The sequence below is a fragment of the Camarhynchus parvulus genome, chromosome 1 (assembly GCF_901933205.1).
Source record: "Camarhynchus parvulus chromosome 1, STF_HiC, whole genome shotgun sequence".
Classification (NCBI taxonomy): Eukaryota; Metazoa; Chordata; class Aves; order Passeriformes; family Thraupidae; genus Camarhynchus; species Camarhynchus parvulus.
In genome coordinates this window covers 39,815,283-39,837,193 of record NC_044571.1, presented here as the reverse complement: position 1 = coordinate 39,837,193, position 21,911 = coordinate 39,815,283, and the positions used below count along the sequence as shown (strand labels likewise).

At 37.9% G+C, this 21,911-nt stretch overlaps 1 protein-coding gene across 14 annotated transcripts in view; it reads right to left on the bottom strand.

Annotated features, from left to right (window-relative positions):
• DOCK9 (dedicator of cytokinesis 9) overlaps positions 1-21,911 on the bottom strand; it is a 114,974-nt gene that overhangs the window by 81,813 nt on the left and 11,250 nt on the right. For 5 of the 14 annotated variants that reach the window (XM_030962014.1, XM_030961942.1, XM_030961951.1 and 2 more), the window contains exon 1: positions 14,757-15,560. The exons of 4 other annotated variants lie outside the window; for them this stretch is intronic. In XM_030962014.1, the coding sequence (XP_030817874.1) occupies positions 14,757-14,918 (162 nt within the window). In that variant the 5' untranslated portion in view covers positions 14,919-15,560. Of the gene's footprint in view, positions 1-3,127; positions 3,397-14,756; positions 15,561-21,911 lie in introns of those variants that run through there. 5 more of the 14 variants (XM_030961960.1, XM_030961987.1, XM_030962031.1 and 2 more) reach the window with 1 other exon arrangement.

Sequence of the window (21,911 nt, the reverse complement as noted above, 5' to 3'; positions counted from 1 at the left end):
TTCAGTGATTACCTACGCTACACATTACAGAAAAAAACCCCACAGGACATGTTTTTCTTGCGCACTTGAGACAATTGTTATTGTCCAGTTCTCAGAAAACAAAAGATGGTAAGGCTAAGCACACTGACTATTGTTAGCCTACTGCTACAAAACATGATCTACCTTATAAAAACATGTTTGGCTTATACACCTTCAAATTAACAAGTTCCCATAAGGAGTAAAATGGAGCTACAGGCACTAGCAGGAAGCAGCATATAAATAGATGAATAGGTGTTAAGTATTTCTTCATAGTGGCCTGAGGAAAGCCACTGTGGACATACAGTAGGATTATTTAATACTAGACATGGGTAACAGTTCCGTGTATCTTAGTGTCCCACAATAAACAGAAAATAAATTGCCCAGGTTGAGGTTTTAAAAATTAATTCAAGAGATTATTTGTATCCTAGAGCTTACTTTTAACTATTACATTTTATACTGCTAGCAAGTTTCCAAGCAGAAAGATGACCTCCAAAAGATCCAACTTCCCAGAAACATCATCTGTTTTGATAAGCAATTACTACTTGTAACTATCAAAAAGCAGCTGGACAGCAGGAATACTCATCCAGTAACTTCTATAACAGCTAGCACAACAGCAGCTCATCCCAAGCAGGGTTTTGAGGCACCACCTGGAAAATCTAAATGCTTTTTTCCATGGGCTCTTCTTGCTTGTTAACCTCAAGGGCAAAGTTATGACACAATGTAATTCAAATCACAGGGACACAAAGGAGCACACATACTGACATACTGGCACTGAAAGCAGCAGATGACTCTTTCTGTGAACCCACCCACCTAATCAGGAAAGTTAATTCAGGCACTGCACTCAATCAAATAACATTGTTTCAATAGCACATGGGAGTCTTCCAGTTATAGATACCCAGCTCCCTCAATGCTCCACACAGACTCTCAGTGAACTACATTTAAAAAAATTAAATGAATATGACACACATTGACAAAAAACCTGTTGCTTTCTGACAGCTGATTCTATCTCATCTTTATAAAGAATGCTTAAATTGTGTGCTAGGCAAATCACATCATATTTGCACAAAAGGAATACATCCACACTTGAAAAAATATTTTAGACAATGGTAAATGAGAAGTATTACTAGAGTAAACCAGAAGCCTACTGTTCCATATGCTTTAGAGGATTGCTATCTAATGTAATTCCCAGGTTTTTAACCCAGGAAATAAGAAGTTCTGCTGTTCAGAATTTGTTACAGCAACTAGCAATTTTGTCAGTCTTAGTTACTACCTCACTGCATCCTGCACCAACGACAGGGTACCTACCTTCACTGTGCCAGTAAAAATTTACTGCAACATCACAGCACAATGAAATAAAAATAGACCCAAATGTCAAAGTCAAATGAAACATTACATCTTACTTTTTGCTTTGTGCCTGGCAGCACACTTGCTGCAGGTTACTTACACCACTTCATCTAGCTTTGCCCAATAACTAGACAAAGGGATCTATAATTATGTTATACATACACTTGCATATATATATATATGTAAACAGATTAAGAACAAAATAGTAACTGAAATGATAGAGAAGACATTTTTAATGTGACCTATGCAAAACCTAAATGTCCTTCCCTTTAAATATTGACCTTCATGTTGAATGCATGCACTTCACCCAAAAATGAAAAAATGAGAGCAAACACTGGAGATGTATTATTCCATGAGCATTAAATTAAGTCGTATTTGAAAAATTATAAAGAGGTACTCAATAAATGGTGATAAGTAAACACAGTATAGTGTTATACTTTTTTTTCCTTCTTAAATAAGTACATGTGCCTTGCTGATTAGCTGCAGTACTCCAAGTATCTGCAGAAACACTAATATCCTCTCTGAGTATTCATGGGGGAATAAAAACAATTCTAAATAAAGTTAAACATTCCAAAGGCAGGAAAGCACACAGAAGATTAGCTCATATTGTACTGATGAAAATCTGGACCAGAAATCAGAACACACCCATCCAAAAAATTCCCACATTCTATTAACAACTCTCTGAATAGAACAAAACCAAAAAAAAACAAAACAGCGAGAAGGAAAAGAAAGTTTGTCTTACTAGCACACATGTAAGCTTTCAGTTATAAATAGTAACAATTCCCAAAAAGTTACAGATGAGTATTACTAAATACAAATGGCCAATATGTTTTAGTTCAATTCTTAAATACATAGTGTGAAGCTCAAATAAGAGGGAGGGGAGACACTATAATTTGAAGATCATCCCACTAACTTCAACTACAGGCAGACAAATAGAGAGAGGACCATCAGCAGCAGCAATTAAACATGAAATAATACTAAATGAAGTTGAAGTTTTAGTAAGAACTATCAAAGTATTTCTTTCTACTGATATACAAGTACTAGTTTACCAATTCTCCTTTGAACAGAGTTGGTGGATTCATTGCAGCTCACTTGCTATGTTCTCTTGCTGTACTATTAAAGTTCCAACAGAACTAAGAGTCTAGCAGTGTTTCAGACAAAATAGTTCTTATTTGATTATTTCCCCCACAGACAGAAAATCTCCCTTTTCCCTCACCGGAAGCTATCTTAAAACTTTAAATTCCTAAATAATGTGCACTGAAAGAATTGAAAAATAAGTCCTTTAACAGATAGATGCTTTAACAGAAGTAGTCATTAATTATTTAGATAGTTCTTTGATCATTTAAGTAAAATTTAACTGTTACATACACACTTTAGGAAGTTCAAAGATACATTAATTGGAAGATATGTTGGGCAATTAAAAACCAGAGTTGCTAGAAAGACTTTTAAAGCATATGTAGTTTTCATGCTAGGTTCAAAGAGCTGTATAAATATGCTAGACAGAAGAGACTGAAAAGCAGCTAGTCTGAAAGCCAAATTCCAAAGTCACACTCAAAGAGAACCAAAGATCTGGTAAACTAGAACAGTAAAAATCAATTAAAAAGGCAGACAACACACAGAGAATCAAACTCCAATCTTAAATGCAAATTATTCACAAGTAAGAATGCTGGAACTTCTCATCTGCATCAGATTAAGAAGTTTTTCATTGACAGAAAGGACAGGAATTATTAAAGGGAAAGAGACAGCTTGTTTAAAGAATTCTTACCAGCACAAGCACAGGACTCTCCACTTGCACTTCACAAGGACCTGCATCCTTGCCTTTCTGTGGAGATTCTACAGAAAGCTCTTTCTTAGGATTTCTGTTTGTTCTTGCCTGCATTCTTTCATTGAAAATACAGACAGCAGCAAAACTGTATGTTTTTTGGCATCAAAGTAATCCACATGCCAGTGATTCAGTGAAAACAAAAGCTTTTTCCCTGGCACAAGCAGCACAAAGCACAAACTAGTCTAACTTCTCAGCTGCAGTTTGCTAAATCTGTTATGGTGGGAATGCATGACAGACAAAGGCCAGCCCCTAAACATGCTGTACTCCTCTGGGGAAGGAAAAAAAAAAGGTGGATCCATTTTAACGCCTTAAGGTTATGAGCCAAACACAAAAGAGAATGTACATATCTAACATTACTACGTAAAACAGGCTGAGTCTTTTACAGCATGTATAAAATCAAGCTTTCAATAATTCAAAAATATTTTTAGTGCAAGAATTAGTCACTTATTGACAACTGTGTCTTTTTAGAAGCATGAAACCCTAGGTATTGTTCTTTTAAAATTTTTTTTGCAATAATGTCACTTACTCAGGTGCTATCAACAATCTGCCACTAACCAAGTACATTCACCCTGAACAGATACACTGCTCTTTTTTGGGGGTAGAGTGGGCATGACCTTTTTTATCTTAGTGCTAAATCCATACTAAAAGTTTCACTTAACACCCAATTGCCTTCACAGTAAAAATCTTACATACTCTACAAAGATACCAACTCAAAATAAAATTCAAAAAACTTAACTCTTCCACTACCAGTATCCCTCTGCCTCTTTCCTCTCTTCAGGCAGTCAGCTCACTCCTGTATTGCACATTATTTGCGCTCCTTCCTTACTCCTCAGAACCCTTAAACACTGTAGGTGTCCATGACTGATCAGCATCCAAAAACACAGAGACAATGCAACAAAATCCTCAAACATTTTGAGAGAACACACTTGGGAGAACCCTCTGCAGCCATGAAGACCAGCCAGCCATCACTCGCTGCCTTTGGCCAGTACAAAACCCTGCACGGTGTCAGCCTTGTCTTGTGAACAGCTTGCACAAGTGTCTCTTGGCCTCAGGATATCCAGACTACAACAGTGCTCAGTGGTTGCTCTCTTCCTTCCAGTCTTTTAATTACAACATAAACTCAATCACAGAATTCACAGAATCACAAGGTTGGAAGAGACCTTCAAGATCATCCAGTCCAACCCATATCCCAACACCTCAACTAAACCATGGCACCAAGTGCCACATCCAGTCTGTTTTTAAACACATCCAGGGATGGTGACTCCACCACCTTCCCAGGCAGCTGACAAGTTATGCTCCAACTTTGCTTTTTTAACCCAACCTACTCTCTTACCATAGCACTACTTACAGCCACTGCTCAGCACACACATACAGTGGCAAAATAAGAAGCAGCATTTTTATTGGAATAATTTCTGTGCAATTGCAAAGGAATTTTGTAAGCAACCTAGCTGACATTTTTGGAAGTTTTTAAGGTTTGACTGCTCCAACTTCCCCACACAGTAGTTTTAGCTAAATTCCTCCTGGGGGGAAAAAAAGTGAATGATGATGAGCAGTTTTCTCCAGGTTTTGAGAGGAATATTTTGGTTTTCCCTTTGTTTCTTTTCAACACTAATGAGTTGCAATCTCCAAGTTCACAAACCTCAGTAGCTGTATTTACCAAGCAAAAATACATCTGAGAGAAAATTCAACTCCCCAGAGAAACACATCCTTATTTTAGACTCTGTCTACTAAGGAACCAGACAGCTGTGGAAACTAAGCCACCACCTTAATTCAGCTCTCAGTTCTCTTGGGACAGTTAGTTATCTCAGTTCAATATAACTCACATACTAAATTTAATTTGCCATGAACTTTTATCTATTCTCTAGTAGAAGAGAAAGTCACCTTAAACTGTAGAAAGCAGATGAAGTTGTGGAGAAGCACAACTATCCTACTTTATTGCTAGTATTCTTAAGAAGACACAACTTGAGGCACAGGTTTCTTATTCTTCAGACCCAACATAAGATGTTGATCTCCCTTTCTCTTCCCCTTCTCTCCACTCTCACACTTGTGTAACATACTCCTATTTCAGCCTGCACTCATGAAATTGAGTCTGAACAAGTCTGAAATTGAGTCCACAATGCAACTACATTTCTAAAGGATGGACAGAAAGAAATAATAACATTTATCTATTGTCCAGACAATAATGATTGGTTATGTTTCTGACTTTTTCTCTAGGAAATACAAGTTCAATCCATGTACTTTTTAAGCTGCCTCTCTCATACTGAGAAACCAAACTCCAGAAAACAGTACTTTATAAAGCTTGATTAAGAGTTAAGAAGGAAACCAGCAGTTTAGTCAAATTTACAAAACAGATCTTCCTGTGTATAAAGCAAGGTACACAATAGTTCAAGAACATTTAGTTACACTTTTTATTTTGCACCAGCCCCCTTTGTTTTCAGAGAACGGAAGCACAGAACAGCTTAGACTAAATTACACCATTACTTGAGGATGCAGCTGCCAAACAGGAATTTGTTTCATTGAGATGGTCTGCAATTATACTTAACTGCAACCAGAAATGCACAACCTTATTATGCAAAAGGCATTTGTGAACACTCATACTAATACAGGCTTTAAAATTATATGCATTGCAAGTAGTATTTCTGCTTAATTTAACAATGGATTCTTCTTCTAAATGGTAACATTATGTTACCCTACTCAGGTACTTCTCCTGAATGCATCTAGGTTACTTTAATTCACTATAAATGTGATTTTCTTTCCCTGCTGTTCTTCCTATTCTTCTTCAAATGTGATGAGGGATAAGAAGAAAGCCAACAGGCTAACATTTTTATAACATCAGTTTAAAGATACAGAAGCTATTTTTCCTTATTAATGACTCATGTAATTTCTAGATTGCATTTCACTCACAGATACACCAGTAGAAGAGGTTCTTTCATGTAACAAAAACAGAAGTGTGAGGCAGTACCTCTGGAACTGTGTCCTGCATGAAATAGACCTTAACTGCCAAACTGATGTGTACTTCCAACATTTATTTTCTGTTGAGGACTTAGTGATTACCTCAAGAATTTAATTAATTTAAAAACACTTAGGGGGAAAAACCAACCAAACAAAAAAAACCACAGCAAAAATATCAAAGCAAACCAAACTAACAAAATCCCAAGAAATATTGTTTATCCAGGTATCACACGGTCAAAATATTCAAGCTACTTTAATAAAGTAGTGTATTGAAACAATTTACCAATTCAAAAAGTGAAAGATGAAAACCAGGATTTTAAGACATGATGAAACTTTTATCATCTTGTTACATGACCTGTAGTTTTTACCTCCTTAACTGCAAATTTTTAAAAAGTAACAAAAAAACCCACTCAGTTTGTTACATCAGTCACTTACTTCAATAATGATCAACAGAAAATTCAGGAATATAGTGCACACACAGAAAATGTCACTGTGCAAAAACTGACTGCATTTCCAACATGGCTCTCAAAACTGCAGGAAATTACTAGCTAGAGACCTATCAGCAAAATAACTCACATTATTGTGGAAACAATCCAATTCATCTTTTTACAAACATTGTGGCTTGAAGGACTTCACATGGTACTCTAGCAACTGCAGTTTTCACACCACTTCCAACAGCCAAATATTTGGCTCTCTTCTTGCATCATACAGTCCTAAGGAACAGCCTAAGTAATTACAAAATTACATAGGTAACAAAGTTCTCAGTGATTCATCCAGCCAATCTGCTGTCCAAAAGACAAAAGATTTGATTCCTTCAAATCACTTTTCACTTCAAGAACTTACTTAGCTAATGCACAACATCATATAATAAAAAGTGAGTGATGGTAAGGGAACAGGCAGCATATGAGGACTTCCTTTGAACTTTAATGGAAGAAAATATGACTGCCCAACCTTCGTGTAGGAACAGCCTAAAATCTGAGTGGTTTGGTTTGATGGCCCTTCTTTTGCTTCAAGTCCAACTTAAAGTCTGCATCAAGGTCACTAAACCTACAAGCTATAATTACAGGCACCAAACTTGCCTCTGTAAGCTGTTCTAGGGAAAGAACTGTCCCTAACCTATAGCAGTCAGGGGAAGAGGAGTTAGAACAAGAGAAGAAGGAATAATATTAATGTAGGTTTGAATGTCCTGTATCTGGGAAAACAGAAGGATTTTATATTATTTGCTAAAACCGTACACCTGTTCTCTGCTCTGTAACTATACTCTCTACTTTGTGCCTCTAATTTCCCTGGCAACTCACAGCATCTCTTAAAAAATTATTCAAAAATGAAAAGGATAGGTAACTGGAGGGAGGTTGATGCTTTGTTTTGCTAAAGTTTTGGGGGTTGGATTTCTTTGGTTGGTTGGGTTTTGGTTTGGGCTGGATTTTTAAGGCAATAGCTCATCTGAAAATATGAACCCACCTTAGCAGCGTGACAAGGACCATTAAAAGCCAGTACTTCTTGCTCTCATCTGTATTAGTACAAGATATTCCAGCACTGCCCTCCCACACTTGGCAGCTTGCCCTGCAGCTGCATTCAAGGCTAACATTTCACAAGTCAGTGAAAGATTCAGTGTTGCAGCTATACATATCTCAACGCTGCCAAGTTTCATAAGTGACCAACAGATAAACGCTTCCCTGGAAGAACATATTCACAAGTTCAAGAAAAAGGCTGATAGCAGATGGAATGCAGCAAGCAATTCACCTGGCAATTCCCTGCCACCCATGCTACACTCAGATGAAACAGAAAAAGTCACACAAAACTCTGGAAGACTCCTTCTATGGCAAACACCGCAAATGTGTAATTTGCAGTCCCACCAATAAGGAGAACATTCTCAGATGGAAACAGGGATGAGAAAAGAAAATGTGTAAGACACAGATAGGAGTGTGCTACACATTATGCAACTTTTCATGTTCACTTTCTTTGGCAAAGCAAGAAATAAGTCTATTTCACAACAGGGAGAACAACAACCACTCTTTGCAGAGGTATCTTGAAATCAGTATGAATGATACAATCTTAAATTTTGCATTGCAGGGAAAATTACTCTCAAAACACTATTTTTAGGGAGAGAATTCAGCAGTCTGGAAAGGACAGCAATGCTGAGATACTACACAGAAGAGATCTCAATCATGAGTAAGTTGCATCAATGAAAAAAAGTAACACCAATGTAGAGGTCTGTACTACCACTCAAGAAGCTGGACTAAAAAAGCCTTTCTTTTAGCAGCAGTATAAAGTTAAAGGATTCTTGAAGTGAGCATCTCTATTGGATCCATAGTGATTCTGCACAATGCATTTTTTAAAAGCTTTATTCCACAGAATATTAATTTGGCTAAAGTTGTCAACACAGACATGGCATATCTCATTATACAGTAGCTTAGTTCGGGCACTCCGACGTTGTGACAAATAAAAATCAAAACAAGTGTAAAATCACAGCAGAGCTAAACAAAATATAGATTAACTTTTGTCCATGTCACATATCTGCATATGACTATCTTTGAAGCATCAATTTGTGCTGCAATTAATTTCAAACCGTCTTAGTAGGAATGTTTTTGGGCAAAACCAGACTTCCTTAAGGTCCAAGAGGAAAAAATTAAAGAAAACAAATCAAGCAAATAGGAGATGTCAAGATTAAAACTGCACTTCTGAATTAACAGTGGTTCTGACATATGTCCTTACAGACAGGACATACACCAGCAAACTGACTGTGGGAACAGTAGTGGACTAAAGATGACTTTTTTCCTAACTGGACAGGACCTTACGACTATCAGAAACTAACAGGGCAGAACAGACACACAAAAGTCGATCAAACCCCCAAGTCTGATGATCTCTCAAACAGAAGTAGTTCTGTGCCAAGCAAGCTTGAGGATGGGGGAGGAAGGGGAGGTGTGGGAAGGTGCCTGGAGGTGTTCAAGCCCAGGCTGGACGGGGCTCCAAACAACCTGCTAGTGGAAGATGTCCCTTCCAAACCAAAGGATTCCAGGATTCACTTGAGTTGCATTTAATTTCATTACAGAATAGGGTACCTACATCTATAGATGAGTCAAATGAGCATTCAGGCTGTTCTTAAAGCAAGTGGATAGAAGTATTAATCAAGAAACAGGAGCAGAGATGTGAACTCCTTTCCATATGAAGTCTAGACTCTAGCTCATGAAGTCTAGACTCTAGTCTTAAAAGTCTAGTCTTAAAAGCTTCACATGTGCAGCTTCTCTACCTCAGGAGTCTTCTTCTCGTTCCTTAAATCCATATAAAACTTTACAGGGGGGTTTCAGGAGTTTTTTGTATGGGTTTTTAGGGTGGTTTAGAGGTTTTTTTGGTTGGTTTTGTTCGGGTTTTTTGTTTGTTCGATAGGTTGTGTTGCTCTTTGGAGTTTTTTTAGCTCCACACATTTTGACTTCTTTCAGCACAAGATACCCCTCTGTTATATTCAAAGGGAATGTGTTTTCCATTTGGATGTAAACTGGTGCCATTTTTTTGGGTTGGCTATCGTTCTGTGCTAGTCCAACATATTTTGTCATGGATGAACAATGGATTATGCATGAAGACTTAACCAACTATCCTGATTTTATCCCCAGGGCTGAAGACTTTTTTCCTGAAGATAAAATGCTTAACCTTATCTTCTGCATGCCAGGGCACTGAGTGCTTGCCAGCCTGTTTCTGATAGCCCTCTCATGCATCTTTCAAAGATGTGTATTTGATGTAGGTACACACTTGGTGAATATGTGCTGCAATTTCCCCTGCTGAGAGGGCAGAGGGATATGAGGAGATGGACATTTGAACATTCTTCCCAAAGGAATCTAATGAAAGGTCAAAACAAAAGGAGTCTACAGAAACCATCAGGAGATTAGCCAAAACTACAAGTCAGCACATTAGCCACCAGGTTTTTATTCAGCCAGAGCAGTAAGATGAAAGGAGATAAAAGAAGTGCTCTAATTCAAGTGACCCATGAAAAACCCCATGCCACAGTCAGACGCTGTCCTCATATATATCTGTTTCTTCCTCATTAAGAGGCCTAAGGAAGCCTAATGCTCCCCTTGCTGATGAATAAAAGCCACTGGTAATACAGTTACAAGTTGAAGCAAGTTATGAGAGTGTAACAACATGCTAACTCATGCAAATTGTCTGCACACCATTACAGAACTGCTGCATAAGCTGTTTGAGCATATTAAAATAAAACAACTTCCACTTACTCAGCACAATTACTTCCTCAGAACTCCTTCCTTTTATATATTTCTACTAAACCTTTCTATCTCATACAAACAAGTTGATATTAACTTGCAAATTCAGACAGCAAGAACACACCTTAATGTAAGCTGTTCAGTAAATGAAGGCTTTATAGTTTAAAACACAATACATTAAATTAAGAACAATATTTTTTAAAAATTATACATATATAGTTCATTTTGAAACCAAAATATCTGCAACTTGAGTGTCTCCTGCGGAGTTATTTCCAGAATGAAGCAGCTCACTGCTGTCATTAGTCAATCTTCCCACATGCCCAGACTTTGGTGTATCTCAAAAGATGTCACAGTTTATTAATAAACCAGATGACTCATGAGCAGCACAGGAAAAGCAGTCACCAAAAAACTCAGGAACACCTAATGATGATGCTGCTGTCAAGTCAACTGGTGACACAGACTAAGACAGTGCAGCTACTAAAATGCAGCAGGTTCAGCTTCCAGCCAACACCTAAATCTACCCTATTAAAAGCTGTACACGTGCTATTTCAAAATGCCCTGCATTTCTTTTCAGAAATTGTGTAAGAGCAATTTAAGTAACAGATATTTTCAACACCAGACATAACCAATTTAAAGACTAAAAATTATCAGGCCCCATCTTGCACAAGCTACAGCCATCATACTAACTTAAGTATGTTTACCAAACTACAAGGTTCTAAAGCTTAATGAGAGCAATGCCAGTGCTGGTTAGGCCACAAAAAGCAACTTGAGCAGAAAGCATTTCAAGCACAGGAAAAAAAGGAGTTGTTTTCTGTAATTTTCAGACAAATATGTAAAAAAAAGTGAATGTGCTTCAGCGCAGTCTGTGTCACCTCAGAATTTTCTAGCTCTTCCATAGGTGCTGGTAGCCCACTCACCCCAGCTTCTTCCATCACCAGATACTTCAAGGGGCTTCTTAGCAAGCCTCAAACTTTCAAATTTTGCTAGTTCTGTCATCACCACATCATTTACCCTTGCTCATTTTCCACCTTTATCAACCACCCAAAACAGCTGTTTAGGACCTAACTTGTACACTAACATTTGACTCTGAGATAATGTTTGCCTATACAGTGATAACAAAAAAACCCCAAAACCAAAAAAACAACCAAACCAAAAAAGAATATGAATATAAAAAGAAATAACACGCAATATTGTTCTGAAGATTAATTTTTTTTAAATCATGGGAAAATTGAGAAAAATTAAGTAAACTAAATAAGCATTCAAGCTAGTATTCTGAAACTATATCCTCCAACTTACTACAAAATTAAGCACATTAAATGTTTTCTCAACACTTGCCAAAAAATAATTAAGCCCAAGATGGGCATAATTTGGGGAAAATATAATTTCATTAATTTTGGTGCAAGTTTTAACAGGATCTCAAATTAAATTTCTAATGTTTTATTAAAATAAAGATCCTTATCAATGTGGACCTAAAGACCCTACAAGACTCATGTTTTGGCAATACCGAGTGGTAGGTTAGAAATATGCCTGAAGTTAAGCTATACCATTTTCATTGCAAGTTTGAATGATATGAGATGGACAGAAATAAACTGTACTCCTGAGAACACATTCTCACATGGGCTTCATTTTATTTTTCCGTCAAGCAATCAAAAGAGCAGGTCCTCTTAAGAGAAAACTTTAATTAGATTTAACTAGACTTTAGATTTAACCTCCTGACATCTGAATTAAAGGGTAAATAAGAAAAACATGCTAAATCAACTGTCTCTCCCTCCTTACTTTCTTCTCAGAGGAGGTAATTTTTTCTTCAAGTGGAGCTACTTCCTGAGAGTTTCCTTTTCACTGGAAATTTTCAGGTTTTCAACATCGATTTACAAGAGGATCAATGTGTTGTTAAATGAAAGGAGTCCCTGAAATTCACTGGTGTTTTGACAATAGCTCTGTATCAGGAGATATTTGATCCAAAGGGGCTAAACAGACATGATAGCAGGTACAGCCAAATAGGCTAAGCTAAGACATTGCAGCTCAGATACATTACAGCACAGACAAAGAGGTGAAACCATACACCCACTTGCATCTATTGCAACAATCACCAAAATAAAAAACAACACAAGCAAGTGACACTGCTTTTGGTGTCATTCTTGGTCTTGGCCATGCAGGTTCTCTTCAGAGATGAACCTGAAGCCTCCACCTCTGTGCACAGCTTCTCGACGAGGAGCAACACAATTTGTCCCCCTGAAAGCCACCATTTTGGAAGGGAACAAGCTAGACAAGCTAGCTTTCATAGCAAAGCATACAGACATTATGTAATGAGATAAATGAGTAATTTAAGAGATACAAGTCTTATATACTTCAACAAGTTCCATAAAATCACTTGTCACTGTTGCCAGGACTGCATTTTCTTCCCCCTCCTTCCCATTCTTCAGAGAATTCCACTTCCAATCTTCAGGGCTAAATCTGTAGCAATTGCTCCCCAGCCTCAGACAACACTTAAGAAAGCAATAGCCAATGCCAGCTCTGATTATCAAGAGCATGACCTTCAAACTAAGTCCTGTTTTCTTCTTGTAAAACCCTGACTTTTATTCGTCTGGACTACACTGGTCCATTACAATGAGCAAGAAGCCATTCTGACTCCTTGATTCTTCACACTCCTCCATACTAACATTCAGGTATTTTCCCCTGGAAAATATCTTAATCCACTACTTCCAGTTAAACCAAGCTACCAAAGCCATACAGGAAAATTTAAAAAAATAATGTCATTATTTAAAAGCATCTAGACATTTTGGAGTTGGAAAAAATCCAACCCCCCGAGAGACAGATGTAGAACTTCAGTTGCAAATGGCAGATTAAGCACATCTTGCCAGTATGTATCAATTCTGTAGGACAAAATTAAAGAAAAATGATTGCTGGAACAGGACCACGTGAAACAAAAAAAATATATATACAAAAAAATTTCACTGCATATCCCAAGTTACAGTAAGTCATATTACATTAAAAAAGGAAGCACTTCATTCACTCACCTAACTATATGTAGAATTCCAGGCCAGTAAGGGTGTTAGGTCTTAAATTCAGTGGGTTACCAAAGTAACTGAAAGTACTCATTACACAGAATTTAACAAATTTCTAACAATATTCTGTATGAGGCTAACTTTAAAATGGCTAACAGTGTAAAAAGGCTTCTAATACCCAGAGGAAGCCATTTTATTTGTAATATCAAACTATATTAAGCAAATGCAATGCTATCATGAAGGGTAATATACATACTATAAGTTATTTAAAGCATCTGAAGACAGCTCAGATTATTCTGTGTTTTTTTCCTAGAAGCTTGTGTGTGTATCCACAAATAGAAATATACATGTGTGCATACACATGCATGTGTATGTAGACAGATTCACACACATGTGCAACCACACACCTGTTTTTTCCCTTAAATTTCAGTTCAGCAAAAAAAAAGGACCTGAACAGCACAAAGGCAACAAAAGCTTTATGAAATTTCTAAAGACTTCCCATAGCTGCAGTTGCACAGCATGGTTATGCCAGCAAGATAACAAGCTCAAAATCTGTCCAGCTATTTCAGTGCACCACGCCCCTCTCATCCCAACTACTGAGCCAGTGACAAAGCAATTAGCAAGTAAACTCAAATTGGTTTGAATTAATATTAAAATCCTTAACTAGCCCAATTGTGAAGCAAGTTATGCACATTAGTTAGCTCTAGAAATTCCACCCCCTCAAGCCTAAATGTAATACACCTGACGCACGAACACGTCATGAACCTGGGGGGTACAAAGACCACAGTCTCACTTTAAAGCCTGATTTCTTTTACATCAGGAAACACCTAGAAAGCCTTTCAGAGCAAAGAAGGTTCAGGAAACAGTTATTGCTACCTTTAACCATTTTTTTTCCTTCTAGAATGCTCCTGTATCCCTTTCAGGAAGTTAAACAGAAATAGAACAGTTAAACAATTTCAGAGGAAAAAAAATACACCCAAATCCATAAGAAAAAAATAAACCTTAAATGCTGGGTTACTGTTTCCTCAACAATGCCTTCCTTAGTTTTTTCAAATAACCATCAGTTGTTACTCAGTTCAAGTGCCAAATACATTCCAAGAGTATGTTTAGAAAGATCTAAGAGCAGACAATCTTCTACAACAATTACAGAGTGGAAACTCTTCAGAGCTATCAATAGAAATCAAAATGATACAAGGAATATGAATCTTAAGCTTTAACATTACAGCTGCATGCACACATACATAACATGCCACATACATGCACTAACATCCCACAATATCAGGACAAGATACATATCCATGTCTGTACATAGCAGATGTTAAATAAACATGCTATTCTGGTTTTAGTTTAGCTTTCAATTAGCAGATAAAATTATTAATGAAACAAGTTTTTATTTACCAGGAATGAATGAATCAATATTTCTGAATCTTCATCTGGCAAGCTGAATGCTGTGTATTCAAGGGCATTGTTTTCCCCTTCCTGTTTGCATATATAACCACAGTTTCTCTCAAAAACTGTACGAATGCCTTTAAACAGAATCACACTTGTCGTGCAACCCATTCCCAATCTGTTGAATTTTGCATTTCTAGCAGCCCTGATTGCATTTGCAGAATGTCTTCTTCCGTTGCACGACTCGAGTAATTTTCCAGTGCTTTGCAGAAATGTTTCTTTGTACAATCCTCATTATGTCCCACATTTAGTATGTTCCTCGACTAGAAACCATCAGCTACTGAAATGTAATCCTATTTGCTTAAGCCAAATACTGCCAAAAATCCAGCGGCTGAAGACAAAAAATCAGAGGGCGATGAAAAGCAAAGGACACCACAGCTGTAGAAGACAGGAGGCTTTCAGCATGTGCTGCACTCCACCAGAGAGATGAAAAGATATTCCAAGGGGTTATGGAAAGAGCTCTTGTATTCAGAGATCCTCAGAACATAATCAAAGATGAAAGGAAACTGCAAAGATACTGCTGCAGTTTCTGCTGCCAGCCACAAAGAATCCTCATCTGCTGCAAGAAAGCAGTCTCCCAGAATGCTTAGCACAGAGTTCGTACTGGCAAACACTTCTTTACTTGACCTACATGTGCTTTTTAATGTCTGAAACAAAAAGCTTTAATATAAAACACTGGAAATATGAGGGGGAAATTCTTAAATCACTGCTGCTATGCAAAGAAAACAGCATGCTATATATACTTCTTTCAATCAAGCCTGTACATCAGAGCATGCTATTATCAGTTCAGGCAAACCACAAGGGAGCTGAAGACTGTGTTCACTTTTCCCTTTCTTTCTTACATGCAAAGTGATCTGTCAATTCCCACCTGCCAAAGGCGAATTTACTAGTCCTTGACTGCAAATAATCAATAGTCACAAAAGGAAAAAAAAAAAAAAGAAAGAAAAATACTATCTAGTTCAGATCAACATCTGCCTCTAAAAGAATAATATAGAATGAAATTTAAAATACATACATTTCTTGGTTTTATAGTGACTCACACCTGTACTGACTGAATTTATCACTACAGGACACTAGTTCACATACTGCAACAGTATGTGTTGTACGAGCACATAAATATCTTTAACTGACACTGAGAAGAAATGTTAAATTTTGAAAATTACTTTTAAAGGCAAGCAATTTGCAAAAAATAACTGTCCCAACCCACATCATAAGAATGCTGTATCACCCTGTCAGAGAGTGCTGGTGAGTTTTATATTTCTGCTAAACTGAAAGCACTTATTCACGTAACAAATTGTAAAACTGGATGAAAAAGTGAATTTACAGAAACAATTGTTGCAGTGGGGTTAAAACAAGCTAAATTAAAAGCATGGAGGGAGGGAATAAACAGATTCAAGATATCAGCTACAGATTTGTCCCCATGAAAATTTTCTTCTCAAGGAAATATTTGCAAGCTATAATGATACTTCACAATAAATATTTCAGACTTTATAGCATTTTTCCCTAACATCTGCCTAGCTAATACATGTCAATATGCTTCTCATTACATTTCTAACCTAGATAAAACATAATAACATGCAGACACATCAATAAAAAAACCCCAAAAATCCAACAATACTTGACAGTGATCTAAGTAGTTCCTGTCAGTCCCATATTCAGAAAGGCAGAAGTTAGACCATTTCTCGTACTGGAAGAAATACCAATTGTTTTAAGGCAGTTCTGCTAATAATGAACAGCTTTATCATAGGGGAGAACAAAGAAGGTCATGGTGAAGAATTTGGCATAAATTCTACTATGAAGGACAGAGATACTTCATACATAACCATGAAGCTTGCACAGCAACGTCTCCCTACCTATCCTACCCTCTTTGAAAAGAAGAAGTAGGTCAGTGAGGGAAATGCAGAGGGAAATTCACTAAGGCTGGAAAACGACATCCTTACAAACATGCAAGGGAAAACAGTCATGGGAATTACCACAGAAGGCATTCCCCAAAAATACATTCAAGTTAACTGTTTCTAGTGCAGAAGCCCACTTTGTTCCAATCTGAAATGTAGAATTACAGAGACCTGACAAAGTTCAGGTTACAAACATGGTATCAAAAGTTAAGAGATCATTAAAAGGAAGCACTGATGAGAAGGTTTTCCATGCAATTTCAAAGACCTTATCATAGCAAATGCCTCTAGCAAAAAGAAAAAAAGAAAAAAAAAGAAAAAGTAGCTTACACCTTAAGAGAGTATGAGAAAAACAGGTCAGTTAACAAGACGTTATCATGCACTAGATAGTTCTTCCAAATGTCTAGAAAATTACCTAACTTGTAAAATACTAGCTAGGCTATGGAGAAACAGGAAGACAAAAAAATTTAATTTGAAAAGACAAACACCATAATCAAACTCAGGTTGGAAATGACCCTGGGAGGTGTTCTAATTCAAAACCAATTAAGAGAAAATTTAATTCCAACTATATCTTGAATAAATTTAGCAGCAGGTTTCTACAGTATTTTAAAAACAGCAACAGAAACTGACATGGATCAGCACAATGGTAACACCACCATGAAAAGCATCCTCATCAGTCTAGAACTTCCTCATGAGAGGAAGGGGAGGGGCAGGCACTGATCTCTTTTCTATAGTGACCAGTAACAGGACTGAGGGAATGGCCTGGAGTTGTGTTGGGGGAGGTTTAGGTGGGATGTTAGAAAAAGGTTCTACCCCCAGAGGGTGGTTGGGCCCTGGAGCAGGCTCCCCAGGGCAGTGGTCACAGCACCAGCCTGACAGAGCTCAAGAGGTGTTTGGAAAATTCTCTCAGGCACATGGTGTGATTCTTGGGGATGGTCCAGTGCAAGGCCAGGAGTCAGACTTGATGATCCTTGTGGGTCCCATTCAACTCAGCTTAGATTCTGTGATTCCAAATAGAGCTAGAAAAGGAAATAATTATGGGGACATGTTGGATAGGAAGAAACCACAGGGAGCAGGAGAAATCTGAATAGTATACAAAAAATCTGTCAACAAGCAGACTTTTTATTAATTTGGTGCAAAGTGGAAGTTTCCAGCTTCATTAAGGAGATTCCTTGAATTGTAATCAGCAACCACATTGCACAAGCAGTGACCATCCAGGCAGCAATGTGACACAATGCAATATTATTCACTTCAGTTTCACATCTCAAAGCGAAATGGTGTCATGGCTTAGTAAAGGTATTCCCCAATTTAGTGTCCCCACTGAAACACTCCAAACTACAAGCCCCTCATTGATTGCCCTCTGCTCTTCCACGATGTGGGTGGCTAGAGAAGAGAACTGGAGGCATGAAACATAAACATCATGGGCTGAGATAGGAACAATTTACTGGAAACAGCAATTAAATAAGAAAACACAGTAACAGCAGCAATACCAGTAACAGTGTACAAGAATGAGGTGAATGGTTCACACAATTGCTCACCACACACCCCTGCTAACACCAGAACCACCATCACACTATCCCCACTGCAAGAGATCCCTTCCACTGTCCCCAGAAAATGACATAAGGTAGTAGAGAATAACTTCTGGGAAATAGCCATGCCCCCTCCTGGCTACTGCAAATATTAACCCCCTCCTGGCCAGAACCAGGACAAACGGGAGGCTGGAAAAATTCTTACAAAGGTCTGACAGCACTTTGCCTACTGAAGAGAGCTAAAAGACAGCCCAAGGTAGGTAAAAGTCTTAATCCAATGATAAAAATACCAAAGCAGAACAAATCAATATATTAACAAGCCCGGACTGTACATATGAGCAGCAAACTACTCATTGCAAACTGTCTTTAGTTGAGCCTGGGTTATGGAAAGGTCTTTTTCCATAAGGCAGGGAGTGGAGGGGAGGAATGTAAGGCTACAGGGAGGAGACAACACTAATGCCTGCCTTCTCTTGGTTTATGCAAAAAGGCCTACACCAGAAAGCATGCAGACTTACAAGCTATTTGTGTTAGTATAATTGCAAACATTGCACCCCTAAGCCAAACCACTCATTTATATGGGGAACAACAAGCTCCTCCCTGCTATAGACTATATTCAATCTGCACTGACTGCAACAGGAGGACAAAAAATTATTTAGCTGTGTTAGCTCCAGATTGTTCAGAATCATGTATTTTTGAAAAATGTTCTTTTGGAAAAGTAATAAAGAAGTTCTAGTTTCCTTCCAAAAAACAAAATTGCTTTAAGGGCCAAACCACTCCTCTGATTACAGTAAATTACTAATAATCACTTTGCACTTGGGAAATGGAGGATTTCAAATCAACATGTTAAGCAATCCTTTGCCAACCAAACGAGTTCCAAGAAAGCATAATGACACAGGTACAAATAAATGTGTGTTAGCAATCAGACAGTTCTAAACAATGTTTACAAGTTTCCATTGGACAATGCTTAATGTATACGAAGGTGAGGGAATCAGCCTGGGTTGATATAAAATCTTCAGCTCATCCTATAAAATTCTCAGTATCAAAATGAGAACTTAGAGACTCCTTGACAGAAATTGAACAGTTAAGAGGGTAGAGGTCAAACTAGCGAGATCTTCCATTTGAATGGAAGATCTAGAAAACATGCTTCTACAATGATACTACTACAATGATACTACAAAACATGCTTCTGTCTTCAGAAAAGCCACTACTAAAGGAACACTTCATAAAGACACAGCCCCCTATCTGCAATAGAACATACTTCAGGGAGGATTCAAGCACCTAAGTCCCAGCATAAGAGCCACAAAAACATACTTAACCTCTTGAAACATTAGAAGCAGGCACTTGTATTTTTACCTACAAAGCTGTCCATGACATTTTAAATGCCCAAACTAATGCCATCTTGACATGACTGAACGTCTGGTTCCTCAGAGACCTTAACACATCCCGGCTGAATTCCACTTTTCACAAAACATGACAGCATTTGTAGGTGGAGCACCACCTCTCATCTGGCAGCTGCCTGTACATTGGCTCAGGACACTAGAGATGGGGCCCTAAAGCCTCCTCAGTCCAGAGCTGAAAACCAACATCACTTGGCATTTTTGGAGTGCCTTAACAATCCAATGATCCAATATTTCAAAGGGAACACACTCACTTCTGCCTGGAAAAGCTGTGCTGCAGAAAAGACCTGAAGATCCAATAGCCCTGCAAGAGTTAAAAAATGTATATAGAGCACTTCATACTTAATAGGATTTTTCATAGAGGACCAGAAAGTTCAGATGTTGGTTCCTTTTGCAAATACTGTTTCTGCAATGACTGCTGCATGCTGATTTCATAGAATAGGTTTACCAGGTCGTTCTCTTCAAGAAGGTTTTTTCAGAAAGAAAAAACTATGCTGAAAGTTTCTTTGTGGCCACAACAGTGAGTTTTATTTTGTCTTAAAATTCTTAAGCACTTGATTTGTTAAAACTAGTGCAGAGGATGTGTTTAAATATGGCTTATCCTTAGTTACCCTTATATTTGCTCTCCAAAATGGTAAGGAGAATATGGAAAACTACAAGCTGGTCGGATTCACTCCAATCTCCAGGAAAATTATGATGCAAACCCTCCTGGAAGCAATTTCTTGACGTATAGAGAGTAAGAGATGTATATCAGCTCCAAGCAGACCCCATGGATTTACTCAGGACAAATTATGCCTGACCAGCCTGTTTGTCTTCTGTGATGTGATGGTTGGCTCTGTGGACTAGGAGATAGCACTGGGCACTGAATACTGTTAATGAAAGAATGCTTTGGGCAGTCTCCCATAGCATCCTTGAGCCCAGTTAGCTAGATGCGGTCTGGATGAGTGGATAAGGATGGATGGGGGCATAAGGATGACATCCTGCTGAACAGCAACTTGAACATGCTGAGCAGGCTCCTCAGGACAAGAAAGATTGATATATTGGACTGAGTCTAATGGAGGGCCATCATGGTGTTTCACACATGAGAAAAATCTAAGAGATCTTGCACAGTTCAGCTTTAAGTGAAGGCTAAAAGGAAATCTTATTGCCATTGCAATACCTAATGGGAAGCTAGAGAGAAGAGCCAGACTCTTCTTGAAGATACAGTCACAGAATGAGAGGAAACAGAAACAGAATATTCCATTTGCATAAAAGGATTTATTTACTTTCTTTTTAACCATGAAGACTGACAGCTACTGGGGTTGAAGTATTTCCATCTTTGTGGATATTAAAACCAGGTCATCACAGTCTCTGAGCAACCTGCTCTAACCAGATCTGTTTTGAACAGGGGATTCCTCTAGGTGACTTCTAGAGACCTGCATTTCAGGCAGTGCATTTCCATGATTCTGTGGTGGTACACTGGATAGCCACACACTAACCAGTGAAACAGAAAGACAAAATCTGCAAGACAATTTCATCCTTCAGAAGAAAGCCAGTGTAGTTACTCCAGGAGTAGTCTTGAGAACAGCATGGTTAAATTCCCAGTAATTTTAACTGAGCATCTATGCACTTAGCAAGACCCTAAGAAGAGATTTTCATTCAACAGAAACAAAAAGCTACCATGACATTAGAAATACTGAGTATAGCATCAGGCTGAAGACCAGAGGCAGTTTATCATTCATACAAGATGCCACAAATGTCAAAGATCACATCAAAAGTAAAAGGAAATGCTTATGAAAATTGGAGCAAGATTTAGTCTGTCGTACCTGTACAAGCTATTTTTTGTGTCTATTATGCCTTTTATATATTTAGAGAAGTGAGGAGGCATAGATCAAGAAATGCTATTTCAAATCTTACATACACATATGACCAGAATTACATAGGCACTGATGGAGAGATGCACACAGATTTATAGCCCTGCTAGCTGCAAAATGCCAAGTCTCTTAGCTAATAGTTTTAAGTTTCATATTTGAGAGCTGCAGAAAGTTCAATCTTCTCACAGGTCCATTCTTACATGATTAATACACTTGGATTCACAGATGAGCAATGGAATCTGCCAGTTCTGTGCCTCAAGTTCAACTTAACTCAAATATACCTTGAGGATAGACATATCAAGAACAACCCAAAGAACTTTGGGAAGTTGACCAAGCCAGTCTAAACTGAATAAATGAGCATTTATTGCTAAGCATGAGACACAAAACACCTACCCCTTTTAACTCTGCAAGCCATAACACAGGATTTCTGATA